The 22,665-nt window shown below is 38.6% G+C and overlaps 1 protein-coding gene across 19 annotated transcripts in view; it reads left to right on the top strand.

Annotated features, from left to right (window-relative positions):
- LOC134806060 (protein tramtrack, beta isoform) overlaps positions 1–22,665 on the top strand; it is a 552,198-nt gene that overhangs the window by 266,938 nt on the left and 262,595 nt on the right. The window contains exon 5 of one of the 19 annotated variants that reach the window (XM_063779322.1): positions 18,416–18,675. The exons of 17 other annotated variants lie outside the window; for them this stretch is intronic. In XM_063779322.1, coding sequence (XP_063635392.1) covers positions 18,416–18,660 — 245 coding nt within the window. In that variant the 3' untranslated portion in view covers positions 18,661–18,675. Of the gene's footprint in view, positions 1–9,933; positions 10,218–18,415; positions 18,676–22,665 lie in introns of those variants that run through there. One more of the 19 variants, XM_063779302.1, reaches the window with a different exon arrangement.

A 22,665-nucleotide genomic window follows, 5' to 3' on the forward strand; every position in this document is an offset into this window, starting at 1 on the left:
AACGTATTATACATTAATATTTATTTTATGTTTTTTGTAATTTTGAAATGCACCTTTTTTATTTGTATAAGACTATATTGTTGCAATAGGTTTTACGAATATAATGTGTACTTACAATAGGTTCCTATGTTATTATTACATTCTAATTAAAATTTATTTTATTAACATAAATTTACACCTTAAAACAATTAAGGAGTAACAATAATTTAAACTAAGAACTAAACAGACGCAACGGGTGCCCGGAAGGCTGGAGCTTACCTCGCCCAACGCATTGGCGTTGTCGTTCAGCGCGGTAACGCCGCCAGCCTGGGCACCCTACCGGACCGGACGGCACAGACCTGGGACCAATTTTCTATTTGTAGGTTTTTACTTTTTAGGTATAGGTTTAGTCTGTTTAGTTCTTACATAGTTTAATTTATTTTTGTATATTAAGACTGAAATTTTAATTTTAATATTTTAATCATTTTTAAGTGTTCCTATTATTTCCTCTTTATTTATTTCTCATCTTAAGTTAGGTTATTTTATAATATGAATATAAAAGTAAAATATAAAAACACTTACAAAACAATAAAAATTAATATAAACACATTATAAAAAACCTAACCTAGGGTGCCGCCAGCAGCGGGGCAAGGCCCAAGCTACCGGTGGTCAGGGCTGCAGAGAGAGGAACCGGCGGACTATCCGCGCCGTGTCCAAGATCACCGCCTTCTGCATCTGACCCTTGATCCAACCACCTAGCGAGAGTCTCTCAAGGTGTTGGTCGAGACTCTTCGCTATTAGACCGTTTACTGAAACGACTATCGGGACAATGATCGTCGAATCAACATCCCACATGGCGGTTATCTCGTGAGCCAAGTCTAGGTACTTACTGGACTTGTCCTTCTCGGCCTTCACGAGATTCTCATCATGGGGGATGGTGACGTCGGCGAGCACGGCCCGGCGCTGCAATCGGTCTATCAGCACGATGTCAGGCTTATTGGCGACAATAGTCCTGTCAGTGATGATAGATCGATCCCAATAGAGCGTGGCACGACCATTCTCGAGAACAGGCGCAGGTAAGTACTTGTAGTACGGTACTTCGCGGTCCACAAGGCCATACAGAAGAGCAAGTTGCTGGTGAATAATCCTGGCTACGAGATTATGTCTGTGCAAGTACTCGCCGTTAGCAAGATGAGAACAACCGGAAATGATATGCCTGAGTGACTCTCCGGGACGGCGGCATGCCCGACAAATGTCGACCGTACCGTCCTTCAGGATATATTTCCGATAGTTGTTCGTCATCATCACTTCGTCCGCAATTGCACAGGCAAAACCCTCGGTTTCTCCGAAGAGGTCCCCGAATCGTAACCAGTTCACCGACGCGAGCAGGTCCACATCGGGTCCCGTGAGGGCCTTGTAGAACCGCCCGTGTAGCACCTTACTCTCCCATGCCGCCCTGCGATCCGCAGTACTTAGTACCACAGGTTTGCGCCAGTTCTCATTTGCCAAGGAGAGCGGCGTGAGGTTCCTGTCTACTGCCACCACATCACGATGCATCCCACATTCGTTGTTAATGTTCCTATTTATTGTTATTTTAACTGTGTACCTACGTAATTTAAATGTAATGTTAATTATTTTAATTGAATATGAATCATTTGTTATCTGCAATAAAGAATTAAATATGAATATGAATAAAATAGTTATTTGTTTTAAAAGGGGGCAAAGTTGTTGTTTAACCTCTCGTGCTTAATATTGATACCATAGCAAGCGAAAGATTCTAAAATTGAACCACGATCGCAGCGAGTGGTTCGAATAACAGAATCTTGAGCGTTGCGAAGGTTTCAAGGCACGGGTTAAACAAATTTTGCAACCGAGTGAAACACAACATTTTTCACCACACCAACACATGGAAAATACTAACCGTTAAATATCAAACAAAATCAAAGCAAACCGTTTCAAAATGAATGTTATTAAAAAACTATCATTCCATATCATCATTTAAAAATCAATTCTACCAGCAAACATAAGAAAACAACTTATAATTTGCATTTGATTACTTTGCCTCAGATTTGAATAAAATGCAACTTTCTTATCAGTGTTTGAACGATCAAAAGAGTCTTTACCAGCTGGTGTGGTGAAAATAGTTTTTCGTTTTTATATAAGTACTGGTCCTCTTTCGCCATGTCCGTCTGTCTATCCGAGGCTTTACTCCGTGATCGTTAGTGCTAGAAAGCTGCAATTAGTTTCATAAAATATGTGGTTTTTTTTCATAAATATTGCAATTTAATGTCTCGCTACCTATGGATTATTATGACCAGACATGCAAAATCTACGATTAAAGGAAAGCTCTAAGGAAAAAAACATTGCCATACGTCTAATAGGTACTTTATTTAAGAACTGATGATGCATATTTACCTTTTCTTTTTAGTTTCCTCGTATTCGATAAGAAAAATAGATTGTTTAACTCGGGTGAAAGGCACCAAGCATCATTTCATCCCTTTGTTAACAATCTTCTATACCATTGTGACGGACGGGTAACTACGGAACTCTACACTGAGCATGGCCCGACATGCTCTTGGTTGGTTTATTTATATTTGTTTCTCCTCACGTATTACTTTCTAGCAGTAGAGTAGCTATTCTTCAATGTTAAAAAATATATTTTCAGTGACATGGACGACGAATTCCCGCGGCAAGCCGATGGTCCTCGTCAACGGCTATAGCTTCTGCTACCAGCTCAAATCTACGTACACAAAGCGGTGGATTTGCACCTCGGCCTCTGGTCAGAACAAGTGCAGAGCGCGCGTCATCACTTCCACTGGAGGAGAACTCGTCAAGGCTGAGCTGAACCACAACCATTCGCCGCCGCATTATACGATTAGAGACGGGGTGTACTTTAAAATATAAACATAATATATATGTTGGCTATTACATTTTCATACAGAAAAGAGAGCCATTAAGTAGTAAAGTAACAACTGTATTGGTTTATGTAAGCGAGTGTATTTTTATTTTGCCTTTCCTCACTTATAAGTACCTAAGTTTCTAATAGTGGGTCGTCGGCTCTTCAATGATTGTTTTTTTATTTATTTCCCAGTCACTTGGACGACGAATTCCCGCGGCAAGCCGATGGTCCTCGTGAATGGCTATAGCTTCTGCTACCAGTTCAGGTCTACGTACACGAAGCGGTGGATTTGCACATCGGCTTCTGGTCAGAACAAGTGCAGAGCGCGCGTCATCACTTCCACTGAAGGAGAATTTGTGAAGGCTGAGCTGAACCACAACCATTCGCCGCCACATTATACGATTAGAGATGGGGTGTACTTTAAAATATAAACATAATACATATGTAGCTATGACGAGTAAATACAGTAAAAAGTTTGGATGAAGTATTTTTCTTCTACTTTAGTGGCAAGTAGTTAAAAGATAAAATACATGTACCGTTTGTGCCCAAATAGGTATTAAAACTTGAATTTTGCTATCAACATTGTTCATATTTTAGTTAAGTGTTTTTAATATTTTTAATCCATAGGCTTTTTCCTTAAACAGTGATAAATAATATAACGAACATGCAATATTGATGCCTTTTTGACGCCACTGGCGACTGAAGACCTGGCACTGGCAGTATAGTAACTATTCGGATTTTCGAACCGAAGGCGCAGGAGGGTGCACAATTCTTCAGAGCTAACGAATATCGCTGTCGAGTAATAATTGATTTGATGTAATTATTGTAAGAATTCTATATCAAATAAAATAATAAACAATTTTTCCGTTTACTGGTTCAAGAATCGACGACGCAGAGACATATGCGTAATCAACGGCTACACGTTTCGGCTCCACAGACGGCATGTAAACTCGCTCAGATGGATCTGCACGGACGCGTACGGCACAAGAAAATGTCGGGTTAAGGTCATGACCTCGCATGAAGGGGAAGTGATTAGCGCTGTGCTGGAGCACTCGCACCAACCCCCAAACTTTGTAATTATTAATGAATTATTAGTGAGACTGTAGTTTCCAGGTCCAAACACATTTTACCTCCAACGATGGCAAGCGAGCTCCGATGGTTCTGCACATACGGTACCAGCAAATGTCGGGCCAAGGTCACGACAACTTATGAACGAGAAATGCGCGGCGCTGTATTAGGTAGGACACTCGCATCTTTCCCCAAAGTTTTAAATTAAAGATGAATTATTAGGGGAACTGAACTGTAGTTAACTAGTCCAAAACCCGGGCAAGTGCGAGTCGGACTCGTGCACGAAAGGTTCCGTACCATAATGCAAAAAACGGCAAAAAAAAACGGTCACCCATCCAAGTACTGACCCCGCCCGACGTTGCTTAACTTCTGTCAAAAATCACGTTTGTTGTATGGGAGCCCCACTTAAATCTTTATTTTATTCTGTTTTTAGTATTTGTTGTTATAGCGGCAACAGAAATACATCATCTGTGAAAATTTCAACTGTCTAGCTATCACGGTTCGTGAGATACAGCCTGGTGACAGACAGACGGACGGACGGACGGACGGACAGCGGAGTCTTAGTAATAGGGTCCCGTTTTACCCTTTGGGTACGGAACCCTAAAAACTAGGTACCTTTTCATAGGGTACATTACATCAAGATATTACTAGGTACCTAGGTACATATCTTCGGAAGTGCTGGTGCGTGTCCTCATCATCCGTAAACGCAAAATGTTCAGCGTTTCTCAGCGTTCACGTTAACGAGAATTAGTGAAATATTTTGCGTAGGATTTGAATAGTTACACATTCAAGTTACACTAGTTATGGAGCAGGCACAAAACCTGCGCCGTGACCAGAATACTGACTGGACACTGTAAGTTGAACAAACAAATTGGCAAGAAACCAGATGCGACATGCAGGTTCTGTCAGGAATCAGAGGAGACTGCAATGCACATTCTCTGCTCTTGTGGACCACTAATGTCAAAAATAAAACCCAAGAAAATAAAGATAGAGTAAAAAATTATTCAAAAATTTTACGACGGTGTATGTATAATCTACAGAAACTTTGTAACCGACGCTTCATTCAAAGATCAGAAAATAAAGCTAAGGCCTCGTGGAACATAGTTAAACGAAAAATTGGGGTAAATATAAAAAGCGCTAATCACATTGCAGACATCAAAGATGAAGATGATAAGTATGTACAAGACGGTAAACACATAGCTAACATATTCAATAATTTCTTTATCGGCAGTACACAAACCAGTGGAACCAATAATAAAAATAGCACTTTTAATAAATTGGCAATGTGTACCCAATAGTATATTTCTACGACCAACAACTCCACAGGAGGTACACAGAATTATTATGTCATTAAAAAACAAAAAGTCTTCTGGCTACGATGGTCTAACAATTGATTGCTTAAAATCTGTCGCTATACATATCGCTATTCCATTATCATATATTATAAACCTATCTTTTGAAAATGGTGACTTTCCAGAACAACTTAAAATGTCAATCATAAAACCGTTATATAAAAAAGGTTTGAAAGACGATAAAAATAACTATAGACCAATAGCCCTGATACCAACATTATCAAAGATTTTTGAAAGGATTATGTATAATAGAATGTTAGATTTTTTTGATAGACACCACGTATTAATCCCAGAACAGTTTGGCTTTAGACGCAATAAATCAACAACGTTAGCTGGATCTGTTTTATTAAAACATATTTTAGATAATTTAAACGACAAGAAGTTGACATCGGGATTGTTCTTAGATTTAAGCAAAGCCTTCGACTTTGTAGATCACACCATTCTACTCGGAAAGCTGCAGACCTATGGTATACGAGGACCAGCGTATGACTGGCTAAAATCTTATTTATTAAATAGAAAACAAATAACACGAGTAACTAAGTTAGACAAACTGTCAAGTACTGTAAAAGATTATGACTCAAATGCTAAGGTAGTAATTAGAGGGGTACCCCAAGGAAGTATCCTGGCACCATTGCTTTTTCTTATATATGTCAATGACCTCCCACGAGCGACAGAACAAAACTGTATACTTTTTGCGGATGATGCAACAATAATGTTTCAAGGCAACGACCTTAATTCCTTTGAGTCCAACATCAATACAGCCCTGAGGAGTGTCATAGCATGGTTATCAAATAATAATCTTGAAATTAATTTAGGGAAAACCAAATTAGTTTATTTTTCCGCAAATCGAAACAGAACTCCAGAATTGAATATAGTGTATGAAAACCAGAAAATTGAACAAGTTGACAGCACTGTGTTTCTAGGTATTCATATAGATGATCATCTGACATGGAATAATCACATTGATATGCTATGCAAGAAATTAAACAAATTCATTTACGCATTGAAAACTGTTAAAAAGACCAGTTCAGTAGAAACAGCTATTTCAGTATATCATGCCTATGTGTGCTCCCAATTACGTTATGGGATCGTATTGTGGGGGAATTGCTCTGAAGCAAATAGAGCATTTGTCGCACAAAAAAAATGCTTGAAAGCAATTTGGGGTCTAGGCACAATGGAGTCATGTTATCCAATTTTCATTAAAAATAAATTTATGACGCTACCGGGCATGTATATCTTTGAAACAGCTAAACTAGTAAAGGCAAATATGTCACTATTTAAGCCGAACGACAATTTCAACCGGAGAGCTGAAACTCAAGTTAATTTAACCATGCCCGCCCCAAGACTAAAACTGTACCGCAAAAACTGCTACTACATGGCCTGTTTAATCTATAACTCTATACCAAAACAAATAACGGACATGGATTATAACAATTTTTGCAAAAAACTTAATTTATGGTTGAAAGAGCAGTGCTTTTACTCAGTCAAGGAATTCTTAAAAGAAACCAACTGTAGATTTAATAATTATGCGCAATAAAGGGCTGCAAATGTAATTCTATGTAAAATGGTTTATCTAATTACATATAATTTAATTAATGCAAGTATTCTGTAGGACATCCGTTAATGTAATTATTCTCATTTTGGTAATGAACTATTTATAAATATTGACATTGTTATTAAGCAATAATTAATCTGTGAAATGTAAATATATGTAGAGTAAATGCATGTTAGTAATTAAGTATGTATAGTAAAATTTGCACGCCGTAAGTCGGCAGAATTGTGCTGGACTTATATTTCTATCTAACATCTATGTAACCATGATTCTAGCAAATAAATAAAAATAAATAAATTACAAAAGAAGTACCTAACTATTAGGGCAACACGTAGTGCAACCCTATGAGGTACAGAACATTAGGGCCCAAAGAATCTGGAACTTTCTGGATTCAACGGGCATTAGTAATGTACTTTAAAGGGCCGTCACAATAGATCAATGATGGTCGATGCGACACTCAAAGGCCCGTAAACACCACATTAATAAATAATAATAATACACTAATAAGTAATACAAAAGATATTTGAAATGTCAAAATTTTTGGGTTTTCTGTTGATGTGTTTGGATGAAAAAAAATACAGTACACAAAAAGTTTCAGTTAAGAGCTACCGTACCGTAACACAAATTCTGAAATGTTAGTCTAACTAGTATATGTAAATCGTCTACAATTAATTTATTTTTTCATTCATATTACCTATGTAATAAAATCTGTTTTAATTTTTATTCGTTCTTTTCACATTATATTAATTAAATAAAAAAAATAAACATGCATTTTCTATATTCTTTTCTTGTTTACGATATGATAACGTTTCCAGTGTCCTGGGTCAAAAACCAGCGCGGCAAAGACATGTGCATCGTCAACGGATATACATTCAGCTTGCAAAAACGGCAATCCAGCACGCTCCGATGGGTCTGCACTTACGGGACGAACCGATGTCGTGCCAAGATCTTGACCACGCGCGGACGGGAAGTGTTGAGTGGGCTCTTAGACCATTCTCATCCTGCCCCGAAGTTTGTAGTCAGTGATGGGTATTTAGTCAAATTATAAGGCAAAGGTTTGTGTTTGCACTTACGGAACGAACCGTTGTCGCACCAGCACCAGGATCTTGACCACGCATGTGCGGGAAGTGTACGTCTATTAATGATGAAATAATGATGTTTACCCTGCTTTATTCATTATATTGAACCTAATGGTTGATAAGACAAAATCTTTGCTAGGATTTATTTGAAACCTATACTTCCATTGTTGAATATAATTTAAATGAAACATAAGTTATTTTGACGACTTTTCCTCAATATAAAATATAACCAATAATTTCCTGTAATACTTATATAAGTATGTTTTTGAACAAGAAAATAACTAAGTACTTACTATATCATTTCAGTATAAATTAAGACTTTTTTTTCTATTAAGTATGTAATTTTATTTTAGTAGTAGTAGTAACCGACTAGCAGTAGTAGTCAAGTACCTAGTAGTAGTAGTAAAGTAGTATCTACAAAAATACATATCGTCGTTGAAAACGCCAAATCCGGTATGTGCGCGATTTTAATCAAATTAATTAATACCTTATGTATTTTGTTGCCTAGGTAACTATTTCTCAATCAAAAATCGAGCACATAAGGGTTTTGGCATTCTCAACGACGATATTAAAAATACCTAACATACAATTAGTAAGAAGTACAAAGGCGAACTTATCCCTTTGAGGGATCTCTTCCAGTTAACCTATTATTATTATTGTATGTCTTTTCCATATCTCGGGACCATGGGGTCCCGGACCTTTGGGAGGCGTACGTGGGGCCGAAGCCAACAGCGCAGAGGCCCTTTAAGACAATTTAATCTAAAAGCAAGGGATACACGTGGCGGATACCATCCCCGAACGCACAATGTGATACATCCGGAGATGGTCCCCGCCAGGTGCAAAGACTATTGCAGTCAATTGCAGTGCAACACTTTTGTGCTGCGATGGGATCTAAGGTCAAGGCTATTGTGGGTTATAGGCTATAATGGGCTATGGGAGGAGACTAGCGGACACCTGCCGTGACAATTAGTCTCAAAATTGTAAAAGACAGGTCTCGCCAACTCATTGAATGGGCCCCGCAATGGCCGCACGCACAGTGCGACAACAGGGCAACACTTTGAAGTGGCTATGAGGTTGTGGAGAGGTGTGTCTGCGGTAGCCAGATCCCGGTAATCCGTTCAGCAGGCCGCCGGCGTTATGACATTTTACACTTCCAACCTGGAGCATAGGTCCTGCTCTTGCGACTCCACTCTGGCCGGCCAGTCAAGGCAAGCACAGAGGCGAGGGCCAGATGAAAATGCCCTCTGGAATAGGGGTCCGCGGTTTCGCCACTCACTGTCAGCTCGCCACAAGCTGCCCCCGCGGGTTTATTGTAATATTATTGTTATTTTATTTTTGTTATGTACTTTGTATTGATTATGTGGTAATAAACAATTATTTTTCTTATTATTATTCAGTGATATGGACCAAATCTAAACTTGGGAAGAATATCTGCATAGTCAATGGCTACACATTTGTCTACCAAGGCACGAGTAATACGATTAGGGAATGCAAATCGGTTATTTTCGGTTATTTTTTGTATGGAAATTATCGGTTATTAACCGAAACCGCGGTTATTTCCATACAAAAAATAACCGATTTGCATTCCCTAAATACGATGCGATAGGTCTGCACGAGCAATAACCGCTGCCGGGCTTGTTTAACCACGACGCTCGACCGCACCATTCTTCATAACAAATTGCTCCACACCCACATGCCTCCGGAATTTCAAATCGTGGATAGTGTTATGATTAATAAAAGGGCCAATTGGGACCATCTTTTCATTCGTAAATATAAATTGTATTTTTGCACTGGTACATTTAAAAATTAATGATGTTTTAACTGTTTTATCGTAATGTATCTAATGATCCATAATGTAAAACGATTAATAGGTTCAATTTGAAACTATACATGGCTGAATTTATTTTAAACTAAATATTACAGTGTTTTATTTAATCATAATTTGATTAATCATTCTAAGATTGATTTCTGAGTAGCATAATAACCACTTCTGAACATTTTCAGTTACTTGGGTCAAAAATGTTCGCGGGAAGGATGTTTGCATAGTCAACGGATACACATTCACCCACCGACTCACGTGCAGGAGTACGATGAGATGGGCCTGCACGAACCACTGCCGTGCATGGTTCACCACGACGTTCGACCGCCGCATCGTTCACTGCCATTTGTACCACAAACATAAGCTCCCGGAATTCGAAGTCGTGGATGGTGTTCTCATTAGGGAAAAAGACAAGATAAAGGTGTCTTATGATCATCTTTTCATTCGTAAATGACACATGTAAGTTACATTAAGAGAAAGACACGTCAGAATATCATTTGTGTAAAGCGCGCCTTGTTTAGATTATGTAGATTTTTTTTATTGTGAGGGTTACTTACACTACGTGATTTGATTTACACCGCAATAATAATATTTTCTCAAACATGCAATGAAATATTGATGTTATGTTCCTTATAATAGGCTGCGAAGTATGACGTTTCAGGTGCGGCTAGGACAAAAGGTCGTTAATGGAATTTCATACACATCTTGCAGGCCTAGGCCGGCAAAGTCCTCTTTTTTAATTTTCATTTCACAGATATTTGTGACACAGCATCGTGGCATTCATCCATTAAAAAAATTAGAGGCAGTATTTGCTTTATGGTTCGCAATGACACTCTGCCACTACGCCTATAAAAAAAAAAAAACAATGTTTGCTATAATTTGCAGTTTTATTTGTATAAAATCAACATGAACTTAATAAATAATACATTCTATAATTTTATAAATTGAACTACACAAATAAAAACATTTAAAATATTTCATCTAAACGTTAGCGGTAAAAAGGTCTACTCAAACACGCGTACTTATATTTTTTAAATTGTTATGGAGGTAAAGTTGAAAAATATTCATTCTGTTTTATTGGATTTATGGTGCGTTGTTGATTTTTTGACTTTAATATCAGTTCCGACGAAATAATTAAATTAATATTAATTGTAATCGTAGGCGTTGGAATTGGCAGCGTAAGCAGAATTGATTTTAATAACTTGCTGCCTCTGCCGCCAAGTCAAAGACGAAGTATGTATATGGTTGCTTATGGCAATTTTATTATTTGAGAAACTAAGAAAAATGGCTTACAGTTTATTAAACAGTTTTCTGGCATATTTTAAATGGATGTAACTACAAATTCGTCAACACTGTGCTGGAAATTATACTTATTTACTCCGTGCATAAAGCAACGATGTACCTATGTGAAACAACATGAAAGACTTTCGCGATAGATCAGCAATTAAAATGATGATGATGATGATGCTTTCCTGACCGATTTCGGCCCCAGCGACTGCGTGCTCTGGACTAGGCAATTTTTAGCTCGTGTTATTAGAGTGTAGCTGATCCACTCTCTGATGCGCTCTTAGGTGGCTCACGTACCCTATCTTCTTGCTAAATACTCGAGCGCATTTTGGGCACGTCAGCACACCACCTACATAGTTGTAGGAAATTGAGGTTGGCGGCCGAGCCTTAAGCTCATCACGTTTTTTGTCGAGCTCACTGCGGCGTTCCGTCTCAAAAATGTTAACTCTATCATTAATGAGGCGCCGCCATTCGGGCCGCTGCGCTGCCTTCCGCTCCCAGTCAGAGGGCTCTAGTTGGCATCTCTTCATATGTCTTTTCAGAACATCCTTATATCGTAAGTACTGGCCACCACTTTTACGCTTACCATTCTGGAGTTCTGAAAAGAAGATACGCTTCGCCACTCTGTCTTCTGACATCCGAGACACGTGCCCACACCACCGCAGCTGCCGCCTCATCAGATACACCTCAATGCCCCCGACATTTGCGCGCCTCAGGACGTTTGTGTTTCTGACCCGGTCCGTCCATTTGATATTCATAATATCTCGGAGGCATTTAAGGTGGAATCTGTCAAGTGTACGTATATGCTTACGGTAAAGGACCCATGTCTCAGATGCGTACAGCAGGTTCGGCAGCACCGCTGCCATGTATACACTAATTTTAGTGGAGAGCTTCAGGCCATGGCCGGAGTTTCCCGAACGCCACAGCTGCAGCACCAATTCTAGCATTTATTTCAGCATCTAGGTCGTACTTTGCTGTTATCGTGCTACCAAGATACCTGAACCTCTCCACCCGCTTCAACATCTCGTCACCGATACATACACTCGCATTTGGTTCGTTGTCAGGGACGTTGGCCATGACTTCCGTCTTTTTGAATATAAATGCATTTCTGAAAAGTGCATGTGCCTCTAAATTAATCAAAAGAATTAAGAATGACACGACCATGTGTCTATATGTCACGAACGTGGGCTCAAAAGTCCGTGGCGGTGACAGATTTCTGAGGCCACGGTTGTGATCATTTGGAACATGTTCGATATTACATAAACATTTCCTTTGATTTTGTGAATGTTATATAATTAGCTTAATCTGCAATGTATGAGGTATATCTTATGTTACAAACAATAACGTGAAACTGCAACTTACTTTTAAAACTCTAACACGGCGGTGACGCGTTAAGGTTGACCGTTTTTTCAAATGAACACAAATAAATAATTTTCGACAAAACTTCTCCCTTCAGCCATTTGTAAACCTGACAACAACACAGTGTTGCTGTTCTAAAAAAACTTTAATAAGGCTGCCAGTAGTAAAGATAATTTTCTACCGAGTACCTTATTGTAGAACAAGGATTAGTGTTTTATATTTGATATAAATTATTGCAAAATCACTTCATATTTAAAAAAAAAAATCAAATTACACAAAATCTGGGGAATAATAACTACTTCTGAATATTTTCAGTTACTTGGGTCAAAAATGTTCGCGGGAAGGATGTTTGCATAGTCAACGGCTACACATTTAGCCACCAAGTCACGTGCAGGAGTACGATGAGATGGGTCTGCACGAATCGCTGCCGTGCATGTTTGACCACGACGCTCGACCGCCGCATCGTTCATTGCCATTTGTACCACACGCACATGCCCCCGGAATTCGACGTCGTGGATGGTGTTCTCGTTAAGAAAAGTAACAAGATTAAGGTGTTTTATGATCATCTTTTTAATCGTAAATGACGCATGCAAGTTACATTAAGAAAGACACGTCAGAATATCATTTGCGTAAAGCGCGCCGCGCCGTTTAGTTGTTTAGCTACTTACTTACCTAGATTTTGTTTTCATTGTGAGGGTTATATATGACACCGTAAGATTGTGCACCCGTTAGTTTATAATCTAACGTAGGTTAGGTTAGGTTGGGGGAATGCGTAACGCATTTTACCACTCCGTCCAAAAAAATAAAAGGTTAGTTTGTAATCTAACTGTCGTCATTTTATAATATAACTAGCGAGATTATAAACTGACGAGTGTTTACAATTTTACGGTGACATCTACACTATAGGTGATTTTATTTACATCGCGATAATACTCTTATTATTAGCAGATAGATCATAACCAGCAAGTAAAAGATACAATGATGAATCCTAAGTTTTCAAAGATTACTGTAAATTTACTTATTTAAGATTCTTCATTGTTATCTTATGTTATCTATAAACAATTCTTACTTAATTATAAGTACGCACCCTTTTGTACTTACTTAAAATCGAGTGGGGATCAGGTTTTCAAGCGACAATATAACTCAATAAATTTTATTACTTATATCATTTTCTCTTTATCTATACTTACTCGTATGCTACTATATAGAGACTTATCTTATTGTATTTACCAATAAAACCAAAACTAGAATTGTAGATGTAGGCGTCAAGACCGCTAAGCTTAAGTGGGACTGGGCTGGACATGTCTGCCGCATGCACCCAGAAAGGTGGGTCAAAATGGTTACTGAGTGGGACCCACGGAACACAATAGACGGTGCAGGTCGGGGTTTAGGCAGACCGAAAAGGAGATGGCGGGACGACTTGGACGCATTCTACCCCAAATGGTGGGAAAATGCCGATGACAGGGTCGAGTGGAGAAAACGAGGGGAGGCCTTTGCCCAGCAGTGGGACACCAAAGTAGGCTAATTAAAAAAAAAAACCCAATAAAAGGATCCTAACCGTTTTGGTGACCGCTGAAAGTTAAAAAGTCTGGCGTATGTAATACAAATTTATTTTTGTTTAGCGTAATAAATAAGTATCATCATCATCAGTCGTTCCCTCAATGCTGAGGATCGTGACATCATGTCCTAATGTTGCTGACCAGTCTCTTCCATAGGCTTCTGTCACCCGCCATATGTACGGCTTCCTGCAGATGTAGATGCAGCGGTGTAGTGACTTGTGCGCTCCATCTAGCGGGTGGTCTGCCGCGAGTCCTCTGGCCCTCAACTTTGCCCGTCATAGTCGTCATTTCTAGGCTATCAGGAGAACGTCGTAAGAGGTGGCCAAAATATGCAAGGATGCGGTCTTGACATATGGTCGACAGCCGGCGGTTTATGCGTAGCTCTTCTAGAATGGACTGGTTCGTACGCTTTGCAGTCCAAGGTATTCGCAGAAGTCGACGCCAACACCACATTTCGAAGGCATCGATGCGACTTTTCATTTTGGCTCGGATAGTCCAGGTCTCTGAGCTATACATAAAGATCGAGAATACCAAACTTTTGTAAGATTCTGATTCAGATTATTTATTGGTAAAACAAATACAATGCTTTTACACGGCATACATTTAGGCAGGTACATAATTTGCATATTGGATTACATTGTTCATTATTATATCTTTTTTTATAAAATATATTTACAGTATAAATAATGTATTAGGTCATTCATAAAATTGCTATTACTTACATCTTAGTTTAATTTAGTATCTACTATTTTTAAATATAAGTACATAATTGACTGTATTTATTTATGAGAAGTAAAAGGATTCAACTTCTACTTTTCATATTCTATAAACAATGCTGTAGTCATACGAGTAACAAAATAACTATCTTCCATACTTTCAGTCGTTTGGGCCGTCAATAAACGCGGGAAGCAGATATGCTTAGTGAACGGCTACACATTTTGTTACCAAGGCAAGACGAAGACGTCCATGCGGTGGGTGTGCACGTTCGGCGGGGGATGCCGCGCGAGTGTGATCACTAACCATGATCATCAAATCCTGCGAGCCACATTGGACCATATTCATCCTTGCTTCAAGCATATTATCAGGGACGGTGTTTATTACAAATTGTAATAAGATTTGTCACTAAATGTGGTCTCGGAGAGATCGTTGTTGTAATGTGAGGTGTGCCATAATAATGTAGGTAGTGAAGGAAGTTGTAACCTGCGATCATATATCATTTCGCTGGTTGTAACTTGTTGTATAAACTAACTACTTTATCAATACGATACTGTACCTATTCTTATTAAAGTTATTAACTACCATATATTACTAACCAAACATTAAAGTTCCTTTCTCAAAAGGAGAACATAATATTTTGTAGGTAAGTTTTTGTGTGTTCACTATTTGCTATGATAAGATGTATGTGACATTGAAGTAATCTTAATTGTGAAATGAATACTATACATATATGTATTTGTGAAATACACTAGGTATGTTATAAATAGCATTTTGTTAATTTTCAAATACATTTAGGTAGGGTAATTCGCATCATTTTAGTATAAGGTTTCAATAACTGGCCAGCTTTCCATAACTGGCCACCTTATACTAAAATGAATTCTGTTTACCGGTGAATAGAATTCATTTTCGATCTGGGGTAGCCAGTTACTAAAAGTGGCCAGTTACTAGCGAATTATCCTACTTACCTATATACGTATTTAAAAAAGTAAGCAGAAATAGAAAGAGTAAACGTGCAGCCAAAGAATGTGCATTAGGTACATACTGCAATTTTAATTATTTGTCATTGCGATGGTCATTTAATAACTGATATACCTAAGAGTAAGATTATAGCTTTATATCTACCTATTATAAAATGTTTATTTACCGATTAAATTCATTATTAAAAGGATACCATTAATTTTCAGTGATCTTCGCCCGAAGTCCCCGAGGCAAAGACCTGTGCATAGTCAATGGCTACACCTTCTACTGCCAGCAACGCACCAAACGTTCTCTTCGCTACGTCTGCTCGCTCGGGACGAGCAAATGCCGCGCCAGACTTCTCACTACGTTGGATCACTACGTTTTCCGGTCCAGTCTGGATCACGCGCATCCGAAGCCGAAGTTTGTTATCAGGGACGGATTTTACATCAAAATTAAGTAATTAAACCCAGTCAAGTCAATACATAAATAGTTTCACTTCGAAGGGTTGCGCTGCCATAGTTCGTAGTAAGAAACTCAACTCAAAGCTAACTAACTTTAAATTTTCAATCCCGCAGCATTAATTTTCGGGACGTGCATGGGATTGGAGCTGCAATAGTCATGTATAATGCGCTCAGTGGGCAATTTTATTCTAATTGCTTCAAGCAAGCTTGTACATGTTTGCGTATGGCCGAGGAATTTGATTTTTGTCTCTTAGTACTTTGTCACGCTGACAATAATCTGAGTTTCCTTGCGGCCTTCATGCTGATTGTTAGGACATTACGCCGATAAGGTATGAAATGGCATACAAATATGTAATACGTGTAAATATGTAATGCTATTTACTTACATACAAAAGTGTAAGTAAGTAAATGGCATACATAGATGTAACGATTGTAGTAGAGATAATTTATACAATTGATACATAATTTCAATATGTCGTATTTACTCTTTGTACCTATGTTTAATTCTTCCATAAGTTCCGTTATTTAATTAATAGGGATTAATGAACCCTAAGACCTCACTAATATTTATTAAAATATCAGTCATAAAAAGTGTTGTTCATACAATACTTACTTAGGTATATAAATTAAAATTGCTTTGTACCATCCGATCGTGTAATTTGGTTAGAACCTTTATCATAATTATAATATGTAATTATTGTATTTATAAGTGGATAAAGCTATGTTTATTATGGCTTCTGTGAAATCGATGTAAAAAATAATAATCATGTAAAATATTTAATTGAAATCATTTACTTATCATATTAAATTATACCTCTAAACGTACATTATTATATATAATTTCCCCCTTTACGCTATTGTACATAACATTTTAACTATTATTTAATTTCAAACAGGCAAAAACATAAAATCTTGATTGTATTTTCAGTGTTATGGGCTAAAAACTACCGCGGCAACGATGTATGTATCGTAAATGGCTACTCTTTCTACTGCCAAACGAAAAGGGCTAAGGCACTTCGGTGGGCGTGCACGTTCGGCACTGCCAGATGTCACGCCATGATATCCACTACGCCGGAGCGTGAAGTAATACGGGCGACGTTAGAACACTCTCACCCCGCCCCCAAGTTTCTCATCAAAGATGGTGTCTATTTAAAGCTGTGATGGATTGGATTGAAATGTTGTTTCAGTGTTTGAAAGCGTTTTTGGAAGCGATCTTTATGTATAAAAAAATTGCATGCTACTAACTAGATTATAGGTCGAGCCACACCGGCTGCGTGTGCAGCACGCTGCGTGGCATACGCTGCGTGACGTGCGCAGCACCCCTGTCACACAGGGTGACGCGCACGTCACGCAACGCACGCCACGCAGTGTGCTGCACACGCCACGCAGGCGCACGCTGCAGCTCAGTCATGCGTGCAGTAAAATAAAATACTCCTGCGACAGTACCTACCTACATCATGTTATTATAACTCCCGTTGCAAATGGAAGCAGCTCACCTAATGCCGCCATTGCAATTAGAGGAAAAAAATGTCTCATACTTGAATCGAGATAATTGAGAGTACATAATATTATTCACCGACGCACAATAGTTCACAATACAACAACCTTGTTTTCCAATAGTATCGTTAATACCTAACATCGATTTGTTCCCACAGGCCAAATTAAATTTTTATAAGACGTATTTTTTGTAATCTTTGCGCTATGTTGTAAATATACATTCGTATTGACGAACGATTTTAATTAGTTTTTCTTTTTTCACTGAATCCATATTAAAAACCAGCACGCGCACCGGCCGAGTTGTAAATAAATACAAGCGAGCTGCGCGTGTACACGCACAGCACCTATGCAGCACCGAGCTGTGCGTGTCCGAACCTGCTCGGTTCGCCCTCTCATAGGGAACGCAGTTAAACACAACGTCATCACAACGTGGACGCGTCCACGCAGCACGCAGCCGGTTTGTCTCGCCGGAGCTGCGTTGCGTGCAAGTCACGCGTACGCGCACGTCACGCACACGTCACGCAAGCGGTGTGTCCTCTCGTATGAGTTTTCGTATTATACAACGCAGCGGGACGCGTACGTGCACGTGCACGTCTACGCACACGCATCCGGTGTGGCTTGGCCTTATTATGGTTCCCATTACTGGATCATTTTATGTTCATGTGTAAAATATATTAGAATAAACAAAATTATTGTGTGGAACTAGACAAAATAATTTGCATCGGGGCTCGTATAGGTACCTACTTTTGTGTCCAGTGCGTTTGTTTCAAGTTTTTTACACGTAGGTAATAAAGCAGCAAATTTTAATTTCCGTCTTTTCATTTTAGTGGTATGGGCTAGAAACAGTCGCGGCAAAGATATGTGCATAGTAAACGGGTACCCGTTTTACTGTCAGACGAAAACGACAAAGTCAATGCGGTGGTCGTGCACTCTCGGGACTACCAAGTGTCGTGCCATGCTGACAACTACGCTCGACTGCGAACATATTATACGAACTGACTTGGCTCATACACATGCGGCTCCTAAATTTGTGATCAAGAATGGCATTTATTTAAAACTGGGACATTACTAAGAGCCACAAGAACAAAACCCTCGCCATACAATTGAATTTCCGGTATCATTTTAAAACGATACCTATGAAATAATATGAAACATGGTATGTACATAAGAAATAAGTATCTATATCTGGTACTCTTGTACGTTGCTAATAAATAATTGTAACTTCAGTTGCTTTTTGCGAAACGCGCAAATGCGCCGTATTTTATGTTTCCGCCATAGTTAGTAATATTTATGCCAATATTTGTGAAATTACCCGTAGAACCGACCAATACTCAATAAAATTCAATATTCAAAAATCGAATATTTAACTTTGTATTTTTTTATGATTTTTACATCAATTACACTCTATAATAAATTGTGAAGCGTTTAGTGCGTGTTTCATTTAGGCTATATTTCATCTAATTTTCTACAATGCAGATTTTATTCTGAACACGTAACCGCTTGAATGAATAAAAACAAAAATAAATAAATAACATTGCTTTTTTAACCCTTAATTGCAGTGATCTGGACTCGCAATAAACGCGGCAAAGACCTGTGCATCGTAGACGGCTACTCCTTCTGCTTCCAAGGACAGGGCCAGGTTTCAACCCGGTGGGTCTGCACTTTCGGCCGGGCGTGCCGCGCCAAGATGATCACAACACACGCGCGACAGGTGATCCGGGCGACGTTGGAACATAATCATGCGCCTCCGACTTTTATTATTAAAGGTGGAATTTATGTGAAAGTCTAGTTCAACCATTATTGTACTTTTGGCCGGGCGTGCCGCGCTAAGATGATCACAACAAACGCGCGGCAGGTGATCCGGGCGACGTTGGAACATAATCATGCACCTCCGAATTTTATTATTAAAGATGGGATTTATGTGAAAGTCTAGTTCACCCATTATTGTACTTTCGGCCGGGCGTGCCACGCTAAGATGTGTGCTTTGTGCTTTAGCAATAAGTACACATGTGTACATTTATGTGTGTTCTGAAATAAAATAAAACTAACGTACCGATTTTTTATTTTATTCCCTTTTTTATAAGACGATCTATCTTGCGCACGTTGTCAAGGCCCATATTTGCTAGAAGTAGACTGAATATGCGAGTACAATATTTCTCATATTCCAGTAACATGGACTAGAAACTTACACGGCCTCGACCTATGCATCATCAACGGCTTCACATACAGTCACCTGATGAGTAAGCAGAACTCCATGAGATGGGTCTGCTTCTCCGGGACGAGGTGCAGCGCGGAGATCATTACCACGGATGCTGAGCCCCCGCGGCGGGAGTTCATACATGTTCTGTCTAATCATACACACCCGCCTCCCAAATACGCCATCTACAATGGCATTTATTATAAACTGTAGACCAATGGCCTCTAACATGTGCCGCGTCGATACTAAAAAGGATGAGGAGGCCACGAATGCCAAGGAGGCAAAGCAAAAAAATGGGAACAATTATTTGTGTTATAAATACATTGTAGCAAACCGAAACGTCGGTAGCACAAAGTGCTGAATTTATCAGGATTGAGCTTGATGGTTCTAAACCAGTTATTTTATTGTTGTATTTTTGAAAACTGACAGTTTTGCGAATTGTAAATTTGCGCAATATTTCAAATATAAGTAAAGATAGTATATTTTATGTTGTTATGTAAGACCAAAGCCTTCTCGCATATTTTTTGCTCATGTTGACCCAGTCGCCGGATGATTTGTGTTATTATGATAAAACTTTCGTAAATGCATACTAAGTGTTTATGTTTAGGTAAATTTAATATAAGTGGAATTATAATTTAAGCGCGTAACAAGACGCTATTTATTTTACATTGTTTATCTACTACCGGTGTGTAGATGCCCTTTTAGCTTATCTACTTAAATAATTAATATATTGTTAATCGATTCTTAACTTTTATAACAAAACAAAACCTCTAGTGTTCGTGCTTACCCGACATTGGTCGGGCAAACACGTTGACCCAGACTAGCCTGCGATCTTGTAAGACAGATTAGTCAGGATTAAACCCATTGTATTTTTACTATTAATCTGGATCCTATTTTAATATAAGATTAGTTTTGATTAGTTGAATGTGTGTCTTATTAAGCCATACTACCAAATTGTGTTTCTAAAGATTTTTAGACTGACTCTTTAGGTAGGTACCTATTTGAAACAAAAAATATTTTTTTTGTAGACGTAAATGTACATGCACGAAGTGATTGAATGAGTTAATTAATAAAACGATATTCTTAAGCTTTCTGGTGGTCCATTGGTTGATGCGTTGTCCCAATACAGACCAGACCTACCTATCCACTAGTTTGCCGTGCTACATTCAAACTCGAGTCATATTTCAATTGAGTGATGAGTGAGTCGAGTTATATGTCAAAGTGTCCTTTACAGTGTATGCCTTATTCTTTTGGCTTGTGTAGAAGATTGTTTTATGTACCATGACGTTATTTTTGTAGCAATTTAGACACATCATAGTCACTCTTCTCGCAGCAATGCGGTAGGTAGTGACTAGGTAATGCTCCCGGTACTGAGTTTGTATGGCGAGAACCGGGAACTCCCGGAACTTCCGGTACTGTATTTGTATAGTAAACAGTAGGTACCGGGAGCACTCCCTAGTAGTGACTGCATTTTTTGTTCTACTATCATTCGATTTTATAGCACTTGCAATTTAAATTTGTTTTAAGTACATATTTTGTGAAACTATAGTTAATAAAAATTGTTATGTTTCCACATTAAAGAAAATTAAACAATACATTATGTTTTCAAAGATTTAGTAACTGGAATATCTGTCTAATACTAAAAACCAACTGACCAAGCCCTGTGCGCTATGCCGAAAATCGATAAATCAATCAATAAACTTTACAATTTATTTTACAGTAATTTGGGCTAGAAACAGCCGCGGATACCTCACCATGGTGATAGATGGGTACACGTTCTACAAACGCCGATGCGGCAAGACGACGCAGGAGTGGCGCTGCAGCACGGGAGGCGGGGCACTTCACTGTAAAGCTCGCATCATCCGGTCATCGACCACGGGGGAATTCAAGAGCATATGTACAGACCATACACATCCGCCCTCAAAATATAAACTAATCAAAGGATAATTATAAGTTTATTCTTTATTATATAAAAGATAATCTTATCATACAAAAAGTGGAGTGTAAAAATTGGAGATGGATGGACTTGTTTCTTCTTATATCTTATTTTTATTTGAATAAACTTTCAACTAAAATATTGTGGTTAGTGTCAACAATGTAATCAATGAAGCAAATGAAGTGTTCGTCGTACTCTAACAGTAAAATATTCTATGACTGATTGTGATTTGACGCGCGCTGTAAGATCGCGCGTAAAGGTCGTCTTTACGTGTGTAACCTAGCAATCTTAATCAGTTATTTTATTGTATAAAATACTTAAAAGCCACAGTTTTATCGTGTTGTCTAAACGGGTGTTTTATTTAGCTAGTTTATAAATTATAATACAATGAGAGATAGCCCTACTTTTCAAAAAAGACACAGTAATATTCCCTCCTTCTTATTATAAGTTTATATAAAGGTAACTAGGGCATGCTCCCGGGAAATCCCGGTTCTCATATTCCCGGGAATTCCCGGGAATTTTATAGTGGCAAAAGAACCGGTACTGGAGACCCGGAACCGGTACTTCCCGGTTCTCATCGTATGACTATTTATTCCCATTTCAATAGTAGTAATGTTTTAGTACTTTAGCTCGGGACATTATATAACATTTAATAATGATGCTATGGAACAGGGAACCCAAATAACCCGACAACCTAAAGTAAAGTAGGCATTCGTGCAGGCAGGCCGTGCCGTCATAGTACTCATAGTGCTGAGTGCATCGACTACGCTACGGCCGTGTGGCTCGGCCCAGGCGGAGGCAAAGTGTGCCAGCTAATTTCGTAAAATGTGTTTGAACGCCAATTAAGTGTTGTTTATAAATTTTATAATAAAATAAGTCATTTAGTAATTCTTATGCATTATTTATATGAAAATAAGTCATTCATAAAGATTGTACGCTAACAC

The sequence above is a fragment of the Cydia splendana genome, chromosome 2 (assembly GCF_910591565.1).
Source record: "Cydia splendana chromosome 2, ilCydSple1.2, whole genome shotgun sequence".
NCBI lineage: Eukaryota > Metazoa > Arthropoda > Insecta > Lepidoptera > Tortricidae > Cydia > Cydia splendana.